The sequence below is a fragment of the Opisthocomus hoazin genome, chromosome 7, assembly GCF_030867145.1.
Source record: "Opisthocomus hoazin isolate bOpiHoa1 chromosome 7, bOpiHoa1.hap1, whole genome shotgun sequence".
NCBI lineage: Eukaryota > Metazoa > Chordata > Aves > Opisthocomiformes > Opisthocomidae > Opisthocomus > Opisthocomus hoazin.
In genome coordinates, this window is record NC_134420.1 from 11867229 (window position 1) to 11884573 (window position 17345).

General features: G+C 41.2%; 1 protein-coding gene across 6 annotated transcripts in view; it reads right to left on the bottom strand.

Moving 5' to 3' along the window:
* The window catches only part of MICAL2 (microtubule associated monooxygenase, calponin and LIM domain containing 2), a 136416-nt gene that overhangs the window by 105239 nt on the left and 13832 nt on the right, over positions 1 to 17345 (bottom strand). For all 6 annotated transcript variants that reach the window (XM_075425076.1, XM_075425075.1, XM_075425080.1 and 3 more), the window contains exon 2: positions 6471 to 6828. In XM_075425076.1, coding sequence (XP_075281191.1) covers positions 6471 to 6734 — 264 coding nt within the window. In that variant the 5' untranslated portion in view covers positions 6735 to 6828. The remainder of the gene's footprint in view (positions 1 to 6470; positions 6829 to 17345) is intronic.

Consider the following 17345-nt stretch of genomic DNA (forward strand, 5'->3'; position numbering starts at 1 on the left):
AAACATTTGCTTTTGCTGATGTAATTTGGCCCAATCTCAGTTCAAAACATAGCTCAGAGAGTCAAATACTTTGTTTTGTTTCCAAAGAGCCCTGTCTGCTGGGTGTCCTGTCATCACCCAAGCTCTCTCCATTCCCTCTCCAAAAATCCATAGAAAAACAGATGCACAGACAGTGTTCAATAACCGTGGTTTCACTGCATTCATAGGTGATTTGTTGCGTCTTCACCGCGTCTCAAACAAATTTTCCTTACCACTCATTCCCATTAGTCCCATACTTTCTACTTTGAAATAACTCTGTAAAAGATACTTATAATAATTTTTTTAAAAAATTTACAATGAAAATCCAGTGCAAGGCTGCAGACGCCCTATGCTAAAAGGCAAAAGAAACGCATAGACACCAAAATAAACAGCTGAATGTCTTTTTGTGAAAAGTCACAACCTTTCATTCACTAAACTTCCCACTAATATGGCAGTCAACTTCTAGTTTGAAGTTTTATGACCTTCACAGGAATGCATTTTTATTATACAGAAGTTAGCCATGCTATCTAATACACCTAAGATAAGTTTGGCATGTTCATTATAAACGGTGATTATCAGATTTGGAAATCTCCTCATTTCAATTATTGTTTTGAAGAGATTAGTAAAACCAGCAAAAGTGACGCGCCATCTGGATATTTGCTCTTTATAGAACAAACAGGTTAAAGTTTTCATTCTAACAAGGATATTTTTGAGTGAGAGCACAACTGGCATTCCCTCCTTCCATCTTACAATTCAGTTACTCTCTTAAAAAAAACAAACATTTGTCTCAAGGGACACAATCAGTCACAACACGTGAATGCACAAACTCACTGGCTTCTGTACCAGTGTATACAGTACAGGAGAAACCTGGCTGAAAATCCGAGTTGCCTCTGACGGATCAACAAATGCCAGTGCTTCAGGAGGAAATTTAGCCACAATACTAGAAGGTTTATACATGATGGATGATTTGCTTAATGAAGAGACAAGTATTTGTTTAGCACTACAGAGAAAGGTGGAGAGAGGGGAGAGGAAGACATCTAGAACCCAACCTGCCTCATTTACCATGGGGGGCAAGGCTGCAGATTAGGATGTTTGTAAACAACTGAGTACTGGTAGGAAGTCAATTTCTACCTAATAACAAGGAGGGAGACCTGGTATCCACGCCTCAGCCTGCTGATTACCCTGCGGCTACGTAACGTAGCAGCACCCAGCGTGGCCCAGCAGTACCTCTCCCTTCCTCAGCTCTGTGGGAAGGACAGCACCAGGCAAAGTAGGTTTTGTTAACTCCCAAAGCATTCATCTGACAGTCTTTGGAACTGGCGACAATACAAAACGAAGCAGAAGGGGTTTGGCAGAGAAAGACTGTCCCATTTTATCACCCGTGGGTACACCAGTGTGGTTAGTGCAGGGAAACCAGGCTCAGAGCCAGTGCTGAGTTAGTCACAAAACCTCCAGCCTCCATCCCCGCTTCTGACCCGCGGCTCCTCCTCAGCCGACTACACCCCGGCCCCTGAGTCCCTGTCGCTCGCGTCCCCCTTCAAGCCACACGCTCTCTGTAATGATGACTCGGCTAAAGCCGCGCCCCACCGGAGAAGCCCTTGGAGCCTTCCCTACAGCAGAGACGCCAGTGTCACCAAGTCCAGGTAGGACTGGCAGCATATGACACAACTGAAAAGAGCCACTGTGTTTTTACGCAAGCCCTGGAAATGCGGTCGTAAATAATTTTAGAGTCATTCTCTTGCAATAAGTTTCCCAACAGGAATTTTTGGAAGGGAACCTATTCTATAATAAAATAAGCTATGAAAGGCCAAGTCCAGGAATGAGAAAAACAAGAGGGGCCAACATGGAGAGTTCAAGATAATTTCATTTGTTTTTCAGGAGTCTATATATGTACACATACACCTACAAATGGACATATTTATATACACAGCACTCACAACTTCGTAGCTCAATTTTATTTATTTGCTTTACGCTAATGTTGTCCAGTTAAGCTTCGAAACCACTGCTCAGACTGTACAAGTCCTCTGCCCAGGAACCGTGCCCAAAGTGGTGTCTACAATAGAGACAACGCTCAGAAGACCAAAGCCGTGCACAGGACTTTGCCACTGCCCTCTCCCCAATGCACAACACCACCATCCGAAACTGGGTATATCCAGAGAGAAATGCTGGAGTCTACCCAAGGCAGCTCATAATTACATGTCAGCACTTTAAACAGTTTCCTTACTTCTCCTCAAGTGTAAGCATGTGTTTTGAAAAAACAGCATACATGTTTGAGGGGGAAGACAACACCACATTTGTATGCTTCACAGAATCAGAACCTCACTTGAGAATAAGTCTGGGACATCATGTGCAGCGATCTCTTCTCTCCTCAAGCATGAATCTACAGTCATGGAAGAGCCAGAACTCCAGGTGCACAGCATGAGCCAGGTCCTGCCCTCTGATACATATACATACATATCTCAAACACCAGCGGGAGTCTCATGTATATGTGCGTGCACATATCTGTATCATATAGACAGGTAAACTACCAGTATACCAAGTAAACAATCTACTCCATACACAGAGGTTCACATAAATGTTTAGAGAACACTCATATATATCTTAAAAAGGCTATTGAATACACTCTGCAACTAGCTAGATGAATTCTTGTTCATCATCGTATTATGTTTTGCATGTTCAAAAACTTAAGAGAGACATTCAAGCTGCCAGCATGGTGAACAACATATGTTAAACCTTTAATCTTCTTCAATTGTCTAGCTACATTTCATTCCATGAAGAAACAAACAACCATTACAGATTCCAAGCACGGCACTCTGCATAGATTAGTAAAAGATGAAAATGAGAAAGAAACTTTGCCAGGATAATAAAGCTGTGCTCTTTTTATAGACATATTTGCAAAAATCACAGCATGATCTCTAGAGTTTTGGCTACTTAGGACAAACTTCTGTTTCTCTCTAAGACCTGTGAACTGTGGAAATGCCAGCTCCAGAAACAGCTATTCTCAACAGTACTCATTCCCATTTTGCAAGTTTGTGATGGAAGGAAGTGTATGTTTGATACAGATTTAACATACAGACAGATGGACTCCTACACTATCAAGTTTGTTTCTGCACCAATTTTGTGCATGTCTTTTTGCAACATTTTGTTTTCGCTTCTGTTTCGCTTTTTTTCTTCTTCTACAAAGAATTAAAGGGGAAAAAGTCCACAGTAAGGCAACTCTGAAATAGCAGTGGGTTTGAACTTTCTGAAAATTATTCAACTGGTTTTATTCATCCAGCTTAAAATCATATGATTGTAGAAACTTTCAAAGCCATATTTGGCAATGTTCTTCAAGAGCAGTTAAGGCACAGGATTATTGTTATTTAGTTGGAGTGGAACGTTGTGCATGTATAAAACTTGTGTATACTGCAATGAGTAACTTCAGTGTGGCTGAAGAATTTATAAGCACAAAAATCAACAAGTACAGCATTCAGCTCTTAAACATTGTGCAAAAAAAACAAAAACAAAAACCAGTTTTTGGGTGAAGGAGCAGGTTCTCAGTTTGTAAAAAAAAAAAAAAACACACCACAAAAACAAAACAAAACAAAAAAAACTGTGAGCAATTTAGATACTGACTGAGTTTTATCTGCTTTATCTCCTCCAAAGATTGGGAAGATTGCAAGAAGCCAGACAGATTGCAAATTCGTATCTAAGAAGAACTGTGAGCCGCAGACTCAGCTACAGAGCTCGTGGCCACAATTTCATACAAAGCCTTCAAGTCATGTATTTTTTTTAAATTCTGCCTACTAGCAACATCGGCTCTGTTTACAGAACTGCAATTGCAAAAACCCACCTAGATCACTTTGTGATCCTGCTTTAACAAGTAAGATTTCCACTCCGGGCTGATCTATCTCAACTAGTCCCCAGGCAACTGAACGAAGGTGAGCACTTGGCACCGCTGTCAGCATTTAGCCTGCTAACTCCTGTTTGCCTGCTTCACTGCTAAAAATGGTAGCTGGCACAACATGCAAGAAAGACAGAAACTTAAAATCACCAGTTGCACCGAAGGAAAATCATGGTATGTATATTCTAGCCTAATCTCTGTGCACTGGCATTTTGGTTGGTCTGCCAGCATTTCTGAGAACTCCTTATCTGTAAGTGGGGCTGTCGGATACACCACTGCAACGATCAGGGAGTCCAGAAGCCTTCTTGCAACGTGTCTCCTCTCATTCATGCTGCATAGATAGGCTTTCACAGCAGACTGTGATTCATGTGTGGGGAATGTTTGGTAGATATCCCCACAGAGCCCCCAGACTGTGAGTACTGCTTTCATTTGCAGCAATCTGTAGATTCATGTTTCTCTCGTTCAATCAGTGATGACACAATGAAGTGCAGGTCTGGGCATGCTACAGGTTCATAATGAACATCTACAAGTATTCCACAGAGTATCTATATGAACATCTACAAGTATTCCACAGAATATCTATATGCACATTGTTCATATACAAACATTCTACAACCATTTGCAATTTGGTCATACGTGCATCATACATATGCCCATGAATTTCTGCAGATACTTACACCATGCCACTTAAAATAAATCTTTACTCTCCAACAGCAGTAATACCATATTTTCAACACTGCAGAAGGTGTTGATTAGCCTCCTGCTTGGCAACCCTGTAAAGCATTACACAGGCTGTACTTTATGTACCAACTGATATCCATGAGCTGTCTCACCATACATAAAAATTAATCGCTTTGCTCAAGAACTTTGCAGAACCAGGTTTTGGCTTTATAATGTCACACTTGAGAGAGTACTTCATTTTTATATTTCACATGGATCTTAAAACTGCTTTTTTTTGTGTTGCAAATCCTTCCTCAAACTAACCATGGAAATTTGGACCCCGGGCTTTGTGAGGTGTATGTGGAATATCACCTATAATTTGTTAATCATCAGACACTTTCTCATTCCTTCCCTTTCCTGTCTGTTTTCATCACAAAGATGCTCAATGGCATGCGTTCAAGGCCTTTTCAAAAGAACAAAAGGGAGGAAGGAAGCACAGGTCAAAAAGGGAAACGAGGAGAGACAAAAGGAAAGGTGAAAAAACAGAGGCTGTCAGGAAAACAGTAAATTAGCGGTAATGGCACCCTTTATTTTGTAAAAAAAAAAAAAAAACAAACAAACACCACCAAAACACAAACAGTCAAAAAAACCCACAAAAATCCCCAACAAACCAAAAAACTTGCAGTAAGGACATTTATTACCTCAAAAAAAGTTAGTAATAATTGGGAGCTTATTAAAAATGAATAAATAAAACCAGAGGCCTCTATATGTACTGAAGGTAACATGGTGTCCTTCTCCCTGGCACTTTTGAGAAGTTTCAATGCAATGATGCAAACGAGAAGAAAGAGACCTTCAACACTGCCTGTCTACTGAGTCCATAAAATCACACTTCAGTGTTAGTTTTAATTAAAAAGTCCGCTGCAGTTTGGTGTCTAGTTAGTCCCCAGTGTGCCCTTCCTCTCTGTTCTACTTCTATACAGTCAAGTAGCTTCTTAAAACTTAACCTTCTTGGGGCAACTTTTATCTATCGCTTGCCATAATGAAGTGAATTGCTCTCAGACAAAGCCATTAAAAATACTCTGTGATAGCTAGATGAAACAAGTGGCATTAACTAGAGTATTTTCTACAGTTTTATCAATAAGATTTATACCAACATTCAGCGGTTCTCTCTATCTAAATATAGTATTGCATGCTCTGCTGAAGAGAAGATAATCTCCTGTCCTTTCCACAACCAAGCAGACCATCTTCTTCAGTAACTACCACATAGCAATTATTCACATTCTGCTTGCAAAAAAGCAGTTACAGGAAAATATTTAAATCCCTAAATAGTACAGGATTTTCTTTTGCTGTTGTTTAGCAACTAGAGCCAATGCTAGGTGAAAAAAACAGATCCTCAGGCCTCCAAGTAGCATTTACCAGAGAAAGTTTCAGAACTGCTGTTGAAATACATTTGGCCAGCCCTGGTCTCTTACAGCACTGCACTAAGCTGCAAACAGAGGAGCCTGTTGAATTAAACTATGACTGGCACCTCGCAAAACCCTGTTTAATAAAGCAAGTAGTTCTTGTGAGCCTGGAATGAATGAAGCCTACTGCCTCATGAGTTTACATCTTATGCCTGATTGACATCTAAAGAGGGCAGAAAGCTTTTCTGACATGATTGAGTAGACTGTAAAGCAGGTTGCTTTTAGGACCACGTTTACAGGCTGCACGTTTCCACAAACCTCGCAGAACAAAAACAGCTGAAAATTTGTCAAAATTAGTTGGTATCAGCCGGTTTCAAAAAGTATATGAAAGTGAGGGCTACATGAATGGACACACTGCATGTGATGGTATAAACCTTGCTTCTGCAGAAAAAAACAGTTTAAAAGATTCTAAGCTATGAAATCCAAAACCCAACTTCTCCACTTACCTTAGTGTTCATACATGACCTTCCGCGTTTATACTCTTTGTGACTTGCTCTTTTATCAAGCTTGTTCCACAAAGCTTTGGCCTTCCACGTTGTCACTCTTGACTTCAGTTTGGTGTAAAAGTTCCTATTGTCCAAAGGATCTAATTCAAGTTGGCGAGTGAGAATATTAAAGGCCTGAACAGTACCTTTGCACGTTGATGCTTGTACAAAGTTTTCAAATATCTGGCCAGCTTGACTGGATTTTTTATCATCGTTCTCCCCCATGTTCCAAGACACGTGTTGGAAAAGGATTAAGCTGGAGCTCTTGTGCTGGGGTACAGGCAATCAACGCTACAAAGTACTTCCAAGCATGTTATTCCTAGAAAAGACAAGCACAAGTCACGTTAAAGGAGGTTCTGCCTAACGAAATTAAACCCACAAATTGTATATCCAATATGAACATAAAAACACAGCATTTGGTGACCGGATAACCAGGTACAAAAAGTTAGTGGTGGCATCCAAGATAAGTGTTAGAAGTAAACATAACATGTACTCATGCTGTCACGACATGTACAACACAAAGACTGTCATAAAAACCATACAAACTCAAGCCTACTGCTTCCAAAACAGCCAGCTTCACTGAGAACCTGAGGATTTAATTTTTATTCAGTGCTAAGTGCTAGATAACAGATGAAGAAAAATCAAACATCCAGATGCTTTCCCCATGCAGAATTTATGTCACAGCAAGCACATCTCTGGCAACACTTTGGTTTTAAGATTTCTAAGAAACCTGCAGCCAAAAAGACACCACTCTGAGGGAATTTTCTCCCATTGTACAAGCTAGGGCCAAGAGAGCAGCTTAGCCAAAGCAATTTAGAATTGGCACAATCACTTGCCACAAGCAAATGCACAAATTATCACAGGTTACACCAGAACTGAAGAAACAGGAAACCAGTAACAGAGTGCTCCCCTTTTTCTAACTCTCTTGCCAAAATGAGAAAGGGTTCGGTGATTTAGTGCATAGAAAGGAATTTTATCTCCATGTCGCCACATGTTAAATGCTAAAGTTATGCATTTGGAGTCCTACCTGGTCATGTGCTGATGATATAAAGTAATGACGTTTGGCTCGCTAAGCCCCATTGGCTTCTGCTAGTAACATGATCACTGTCAAATTGGCCTGGTATTCCAGATAAATACCCTTACAGAATGCAAGAGCAATGCTATTCTAAACTAACATAAGTTTTCAAGAACTAAAATACTTTCATTGTGGCACTCCCTTATCCTTCTTTAACCTTGCTCTCAATCTCCAATGGGGAGCGTCTTAGAGTCAGCCAAGGTCGACAGAAAATATCCAAGTGGCTTTCACATTTTGCAAGAAAATTGTCACAGGGTATGTATAAGCTTGTCCTCAGAAGAGGGTCTACCCAGACTTAAGTCCAGAGATTTAAGACATACATTCTTTTTCTTGCTATTAAAGAACTATGTACCAGTCCAAGAAATCAAAAACTAAATCAATGCTTGCCTAACCTCCCACATAATTAGTTATTTTGCTTGGAGCATCATCTGTTGGCTGACAGTTTTAGAATAAATTGTTAGAAAGACCTTTGAAGTTATGCTTTTTAATTTAACACTATTCACAAACTATTCATTCTCTGCTTGTATTTCCTTCAAAGAAGGAAAAGAAAAGAGAAAACATAACCAGTGTATTTAAGTAAAGAAAGACATGGTAGGTCTCATCTTGGAATCCTCTAAAACAAAAATATTATGCAACTTATTAAAGCGATCCCATGGGGAGATATAAGAAAGTATCTGGAATACTCACATTCCCTGGCTGCGCTCAAAATAAATAACCTTTGTGTGCACATCATCAGTTGGTTTGTGGGTAAAATAAATTGGCAACGTTGAGAGTTTGTACATTTTCTTAGACCAAATGTCATTATTAAATATTTGGTGCCAAGAATAAGTCAGGAAATTTTTGTATTCCCCTCTGAATACTTCATTTACAGTATGCTCCATGCCCTTTTTCTGATGAGCTTTATGGCTTTGTGAGGTGAAAGCACAAACATTTTATATGCCCTGACTTCCAGAAGGTCTAATTTTTCAAGAAATTGAGTGCCGTGAACTCCCTTTGACTCAAAAGGAATTGAGGACATCCAGAACCTTTCCAGGTTCAAGTCCTCAGTGATTAATGAGCAAACTCCTCCAACAATTGCATGCAGGCAGGAGGGAGACTGGCCACCTTGGCTGCCCCAGTGCGGGTGTGAGGGGGTCCCAGCATGACCCTCACCAGCCCGGGCTTTGGGAACGCAGAGCTACACAGCGTTTTTTGGGTCAGTCCAAAACTGGCCAATAGATCCAGAAGTTCCTACGGGAAGGGGAAAGGCAGAGGACTGCCAGGAGGAAAGCGTGATGTATGTCTGCGCATAAGCTTTACAACATGAGTGCTATTACAAGGGCAAGGCAACACAGGGCAACTAAAAATAGCAACACCACAGTGTAAGATGCTACAGTATGGCTTAAACAGCTTGATATACAGGCACTCCAGCATTCAAGACCCATTGAAAAAATAAAAGATGAACACTTACTTCACCCAACTTCCATACCTGTCTGAAATATTTTTTCATAATAGAAGAGGCAAAGTATTTTTCTTTTTTCTCAAAATGATTACAGATAACCTCTTGGGGACACTTTGTTCCACTTTGGACATTTCAGCTACGGGAGTGGTAGGCAGAGTAGGTTTTCTTAATCACTAAATTCACATCACTACTGCCTCAGTGCTACCAAAGGCTTTAACTGACACAGGAGCTATATAACAATACTTCCTCTCCATTGTTTTCATTAGCTCACCACAAGACTGTTATCATGTCCATACAACACAAATATCTTTAAAAGTTAACTCTGGCATAACTGGTAGGTGAGTCTGATCACAAGCACTTTATTTTTCTCCTCACAGAGAGGAGATTTTTATAGCCTCAGCTGTTTCCATCCAGCAAGGAAGAGCAGAGCCATATCTGAACCAACCAGAGAAGAAAAGCAGCATGTGTCAGGGCTGATAATGGTGAGGAGTAGACAGAAGAGATGGTCAGCAGGAACCACTGCAGGCAAAGGGAAGGGGAGGCAAACATTTTTAGTGTGACGCAAACCAGTGGAAGTTGGTGTTGCACACTCATGCATACACACTCAAGCCTGGGCTTCCTCTCCCTTTCCACTGGGAAGAGAGCAGGTGGGAAGGACAGCCAGGACACCTTCCCCAGCCTTAAAGCTTCGCCCCTCCAACACCACAAAGCCAGGACTGAAGCTGTTCTTTTGAGGCACAAAATTTTCTCCTCATGAACTTCCAAAACACTCCCTTCTTGTCCACACTGAAAAGCGGTGGAGTGGCATCTCAGCACAGACATTTGCTTACTGGCGAAGCATTTCTCCTCCCTGTGTCAGAGGTCACGTTCTCCAAAAAAAACACATTTTGTGGTCAGAAAGGCAGGATGAGACAGGAGCCTCTGGTTACTGGGTTTCTGGCTTGCTGGAAACACCGCTTTTTTTTTCCTCTTTTTTTCTGGCGCGAACACCGTGTTGACAGATGACAGAAAGGAAGACGGTGCTCTAAGTATATGAAGCTCATGGAAGAGTATGCGCTATTTTCTGAGGAGTCACCAGTATTTCACTGCAGTATTGTACATAACTCACTAGAAACCACACAATAAAGACAAGAAGTTCATCAGAGTAGCTCTTAACTCTACTTAAAGTTTCCTATTCTGTAACCGTCTCAAAGACTTAAGAGGCAATGCATAAACTGCTTACCCGCAGTGGAAAAAAACCCCAGCATTTGGGGAAATACTTGAATTCTTAGACTATTATAACTTACCCTTTTTCTTCCTTCATCGTGTAGATCACTCTAGGGATGAAATGCAGATCCTAAACTCTCATCAAGGTGCCTATTGATGCTGAAACTGCAAACTATGCTTTTCAAAGAGAGTACTCAACTTCCTCTGGAAACATAATCCAAAAATACAATGAATTTTATTTGAAACTTTACTGATGTGCTATAGAGCCCAGTAAAAATTTGGGCCACAGAAAGGAAGAGAATTAGAGAGCAGGAAATAGCCTGGACAAACAGCTCTTTTAAGTCAGAACTGAAGCATCCATGGGTCAGATTCACAGCTAACAAGAACTGTCACTGTTAAGTCCCACGCATGATGTATTAAGCACATAGAAAAATATGGCCTTCCACATGGCTTCCTGAGGCATTACAGACATCTCTGGAGGGCTCCCAGACACTGGGAAGAAGGATTGTATTTGGATGATCCTTTCTACTCTTAGCCCAACCTCCTTTCTGCCTCCAGCTGGGGGCAAACAGGAACGTCAGATGAGAAAATTCGAGAAGTGCTGTTCATGCCTGGTGGCTATCCAAGGGGAAAGTTAAGATCTTATCACAGCTTAAAGGAAAGCACTGCAAAAGGGACAGAGAGAAAGTAAAAATTAAAGCAATGGTGCAGGTACAGATGTATACATACGAAAGCAAATGCCTCCAGTCTCGGCTGATATTTCCTGTCAGTGAAACAAGGTCTGTTACTACAGATGATTTTGAGAATAATGAAAAAAAAATGTCTCCACTGTCAGAGCCATGCCACTAATTATCACTACTTAAATGGATGTATGGAGCTGGTTCATATCTCCACATGAAGCCTTTCAGCATAATATGGCAAGCAATAAAGTTGACACACAGGAGTCATTAAATGAAAATAACTTAAATTTTTGACAACAGTACCATGTGTATTGCTTGTCAGCAGTGTTTTGAGATCATATACTCAAAATTAAAAACTTTTTTTGGCTTAGCTGTCCCACTGAAGAAAGAAAACCCCTAATTTTAACCCAAACTTGCAGCACTTAAGTCCTTCCTTAGTCCCTTAATGCTCTGTTTCTAATACTTGAGAACATGTTCCTCAGGGAAATTGGAAAAGAATTAAATTCCTCGCATTTCAATACTACTAATCCTGATTCCATTTTCAAAACAGCCCTAATTCTGCCATGTTTATCAAGAATAAATTCTTTTATTAAGACTTCAGTTTGGCATGCAGGATACAATACATTTGTTGTTTGCTTAAGGTTAGAAACATCAACAGAAATGAAAGATTGGATTTTGCACCATCTGTAGTTATCATTTACTTTGGCCTTTCTCATCATCAGCAAAAACTACAGTACTCTGCTGTCCTTTCGCTGGCATAACTACCTAAAATCTCTATACCATTACAGTAAGTGAAATTTGCAAGTGAGACTGGCTGTGTTACAGGACCTTCTAGGTTTTTCAACAGTTTCTACTCACATTAGGCACTTTGTTTTCATGGTGACCATTTTAAATAGAAATATTTCTATCTGGAGGAAATACAGCTTTTTGGTGGTTTGGTTTCTTTGCATGTTTTCCCAGAACTGACATAAAAGGAAAAAAATTTTCAAATGTGATTCTGGTAACAACTGAAGCCCTCCCTTGCTTTGCTTATAAAACTAGTTAAAGCCGACAAAAGTACATTTGCCTAAAATACTTGTTTTCTATTGGTGACAAATAGAAAACACATTTCTTAAGATGCACAATCCTAACAGAAATATCATTGAACAGAAACTGCTTTCTGAACAAAGCCTCGCAAACAGTCTCTCTTTATAAACAGCTAGATTACTTTACTGTATTTTTATAAAGAACTGACTTCCACAGCACTCTGGCAACATAACTTTTCAGGCCAAGTACGGAATTCAAAACAGTTCCTACCGAGACACTCTGTGCCTATGAACTTACAAGGTTACCGTACACGCTGTCAGCTTGTTTTGCCGAAGTTATATGAGACATTTCAAACATCAGCCTTCCAACAAGTGCTGCTGTGCCGATTTAACCTGCTACATCTGGAATCATCCTGCAATAAAATATAGCTGGAAGCATACGGACAAGTACACTAACACTTTGGAGTGAATATTTTAGATGTGTTCACAGGAAACATGAAATAAAATGACCCATCTGTAGGATTTTATCTGCCACACAGACTAAGTAACATTCCACATGTTTTAAAGTCGAAAGCTTTAAAAATAGTCCAGTTTGTTTCTCGACATTACTGGTCGGAGGTTTCCAGTTTTACTGTGGGAATACACTAAGATACTGACAAGTAAAACAAGACCAACCATGTGAGCCAACAGCATGCAAACATAAAGTGTTGGCATGGGTAAAGCATGGGATACTGCCCAAGGGTCCAAATGCATAATCCCAGAGATGGAGGCTTAAACATCTGCCCTTGCCACAGCTGCTAGAGGGGCCCAAGCCACGCTGCACTAGCTTTGCCATACGGCCACTCCTGCAACCCAAGTTTCAGATAACACAGAACAGAAAATTGGCAACCACAGGGTTCACACCATTCTGCCATCTGCACAAGAAGTCCCACCCTGTGAGCATCACTAAAACCCCTGATTTGCAAAGCACAGGCACAAGTATTTCAAATGAATGACAATACATAGTTTTACAGGCATCTGTATGCAGCATATACTTAAATTACTCATCAGAAATACTGACGCATTTCTGAAAAGTTTTAAAAAACAGAAAATTATTTTACAGTAATGGTGTTGTACCTATACCACTGGAAATTGTAACTCTAAACTTTTAAATAGAGGTTTTCAGGAAAAATGTCTCTAGCCCAATTATTATTCTCTGCAGTTTACAGTGAGTATTTAGAAATTATTATTTCTAACAGGAGTGCTAAAAGCTCTATTACAAGGTCCCAAGTTTCCATATAGTCTACATTTTCAAAGCCAACTGTAGATGATTAAGCTACAGTTATTAAGGTTTTATTTTATGCATAAACAAGATACGAAAGCCTGATTCTTGTTTAGACTGGTTACAATAAAGAACATTTTTCAGCTCTGTTGTAGTAGATTAGAAACACAATATGAACAGTAGAAAGTTTATGCTGATGTTTTCCTAGGTTAGGATCAAAAGCTCAAAGCAAAAAAGTATACCATAACATCAGCCAGCAAGTAAGCACACCTCTTAAGAAAAGGCACCTGTTATTTAAGTTAGAAAGATGTTACAAAAATACTGTCAGTGAAAACAACAAAAAGGACAAACTTTAAGTTCATTGAAAATCCTGCCTTTCTTCTCCCATAGTGACACTCCTAACTTCAAGCTCACAAACCGGCACAGCCGAGAGATAAAAGTTAAATCACAGAACAGGCAGTGGGTTAGGTGTTTTACGATCAGCACAAGATTTTCTACTTTCAACAGGATGTTAGGACATTTGGCCAGATTAATTCAGAAAGCAAGTAACATCCTATTTCCCATTACCGAAATCACATCCATGAGGGAGGCAGCAGGGCCAGGCACATGAAGCAGGGGCAGATGACACGAGAGGATGATGGAGAGGGAGCTCTAGCACCACTCCTGCCCAGCTGCCAGCAGGAGCTTCAACATCCCACACTCTCTCACAGCCCTGTGTCCTCCTTTCTGGTCTTTACCCGGTCACAGGGAAAACTAAGTTAACACAACTGTGTCTGTGAGGAGCACGAAAAAACACATACCCACTAGCTGAGAGAGCTATGTCAGCAAAATCCCTGGTATAGATGCAGCTATATCAACAAAATTGAGCCACATTTGGCAGCAGCGGTTCCCCTAGTAGAGTTTTCCTTTTGTATGCATGGCGACATAACTATGGAGGTAAATACACAATGAAAGAAGAACAAACGCATGAACCAGGAAGAAGCAGACTCTTAGTTGGCAATCATGGAAATAATGTCAGTTTGTGTCACTTTGAGAACAGGGCTGACCCAGAAGGATGGGGCAGTGAGGTAGGCTACGAACTCACACAGCAACACGAGGCTGCCAAAGCCTGGCAGTGCCCAAGGAGGTGCCACCACATTTCTAGGCAGCTCTTGGCCCCTGGCAGGGAGCACAGGGCAAAGGGGCCAACAGTCTCGGTGTCCTTCTGCTCTCTCCAGCCTGGAGTCACCCTATGCCCAGATACAGCCTGTCCTCTTACTATGGCCACTCTTGGCCCAGAGAGGCTACGGAGCAGAAAAAGGTGACCAGCACTGCTGCTACGCAAACTGAGAACTGCCCAAAGACATCAGCTGGAGACACCAGAAAGCGCCTTGCAGCAAGGGACCAGAGAACAGCAGATACCAAAGTAAAACTGTCTTTTGTATCCCCCTCAGGATTTCTGAGACAAAGGAAATTAATGTTTGTTCAGGGTTTTTTGAAAGCAAAAATACGAAATTACGGCTGTGCTGAAGGAAACTGCCCAGGATATGTCTTGGTGGAAGAAAAAGAACAGCACTAATGTTAGCTTTCACAGAATACATGCCAAAAGCTCTCCGGAGTATGTTTCAGATTGTCTTTCCAAGCATGTACCTCTGGCTGTATGTCTTCTCTCCAGTGTGTTTCCCTCTCATTATTGGGGCTGCAGCAATTACCCAAGAGCTGACCGTTTATTCCTCCCGTTCAGCAAGAGGGCTGCAAGACCCCGAGGGCTCCAGGCCATGACAATTCATTTGGCAGAGCTACCCTCATCTGTAGACATCAGACTTTCAGATCAGTAATCAGGATTAATCCACTGAAAACACAGACAGTACTACATTGCCAGCCATCAAAGAAATAAAACATTCTGGACAATATTTCATATACATACACGCATGCTTTCAGGAATCAACACATTCTGTTGTTACAATTTCTTTAATGCAAGCTAGCACACTATACTTCCTGTGGCTTATTGAGGTATTAATGTTATCAGTCACACTGAAATCCATGGGAACAACAAATAAGGTAAAGGAAACAAAAAAGAATAAAAAAACCCCAAAAGTAGTTTTGAGTTGTGAATGACAGGCTCCTTGGTTAGAGTAATGTCAGTTCACGACCGATTACCAGCCACTGAACACCAGAGAACTGTGAAGCCACACCCAGACAAGTCAGCCAGAAGGTGGTGGAAAACCAGAAAATTTAGGTTAAACACCAAACTCTGCTCCAGGGAACATTTACATCAGAAGACAAAAAAGAAAGCAAGCTACTGGAATTGCTTTATATCTGCTTTTTTTGTCCTTGTAAATTGGACCCATAGTTACCAGAAGAGACTAGAAAAGACATCGCTTCTGAAAGTGGAAAGAGTATTTTTGGAAGAAAATGTGCAGGACAGAATCACAGAATGGTAAGGGTTGGAAGGGACCTCTGTGGGTCATCTCGTCCAACCCCCCTGCCCAAGCAGGGTCACCTACAGCAGGCTGCAGAGGACCTTGTCCAGGCGGGTCTGGAATATCTCCAGAGAAGGAGACTCCACAACCTCCCTGGGCAGCCTGTTCCAGTGCTCCGTCACCCTCAGAGGGAAGAAGTTCTTCCTCATGTTCAGACGGAACTTCCTGTGCCTCAGTTTGTGCCCATTGCCCCTTGTCCTGTCGCTGGGCACCACTGAAAAGAGCTTGGCCCCATCCTCCTGACACTCACCCTTCAGATATTTATAAGCATTTATTAGGTTCCCTCACAGCCTTCTCTTCTTCAGGCTAAACAAGCCCAGCTCCCTCAGCCCCTCCTCGTAGGAGAGATGTTCCAGTCCCCTCACCATCCTTGTAGCCCTGCGCTGGACTCTCTCCAGTAGCTCTTCATCTTTCTTGAACTGGGGAGCCCAGAACTGGACAGAGTACTCCAGATGAGGCCTCACCAGGGCAGTGTAGAGGGGAAGGAGAATCTCCCTCGACCTGCTGGCCACACTCTTCTTAATGCACCCCAGGATGCCATTGGCCTTCTTGGCAGCCAGGGCACACTGCTGGCTCATGGTTAACCTGTCGTCCACCAGGACACCCAGGTCCCTCTCCACAGAGCTGCTCTCCAGCAGGTCCGCCCCAAGCCTGTACTGATGCACGGGGTTGTTCCTCCCCAGGTTCAGGACCCTATGTATGTCTCTCTCAGCCTTGACTTCCCAAAAATTGAAAAAAAAAAAAAAAAGTATAAAAAACCCAAATAAAGATTCCAAGAGAGTTACAAAAACATCATCTGTTTCTGCTGCAGAAAAATCTTCTCAGTAAAACAACAAAATGCATCTCAAAACGTTATTTTGGGGAAATCCATCAGAAAAGAAAATAACTGCCAGTGGGAATAAAATGTTAGGAAGCAGCCCCTTCAAAAAAACCTCTGCAGGCAGAACAACATTAATCAATAATAGGAGACATAGCAAATGCATCACTGTTTTCACAAGGCAAGCTGACATATAGTCATAATTATATTATGATTCATCTTCTGCAGTGCAAAACAGTTTACTAGAACACATGAAGCACCAAAAAAGCACTTAATAGTAATTATTCATCACATAGCCTGGTTCCAAAAGCCTGAGGTTTAAATCATCTATGTCAGTTCCATCAACAGTATTGAAGGTCAGAGGTGGATGTACCTTCTCATGTTGAAGTCTTTGTGCAACACTGTCCGTTTGCTTCTAATCACCCTCCAAGCAGAACAGCCTATGCTTAAATACGTAGAAGTAGTTATACTCAGGCTCTTCATTAATCATTCCTTCATTTGGAAAATTTATTTCTCTGCATACCTGTACTTCACTGCATGTAAGTGGGCAGACACTGTAGAACACAGGCACTTCTAAAGTGCCAAGGCAAAGAGCAATGTCAATTTCTTCTAAAAAGTTACTTTTCTCACTGTCATCTAGTCCTAACATTTGCTTTGCTGTATAGGAGATCCAAAATTTCTTAACGAAAGGGTGCATCTGTAGGAGGCTATGGCCAACATCAACACATACATATCTGAAAGTCAACATTAACAGTGCTTTAAGAGTTGAGCATGTCCAAGTGCAAAAACATCAGCGATATGCTAGACATACACAGAAAGTTTTAAGACAGTGTTACTGTTTCATTCCCATATATTAACATGAGGTTACC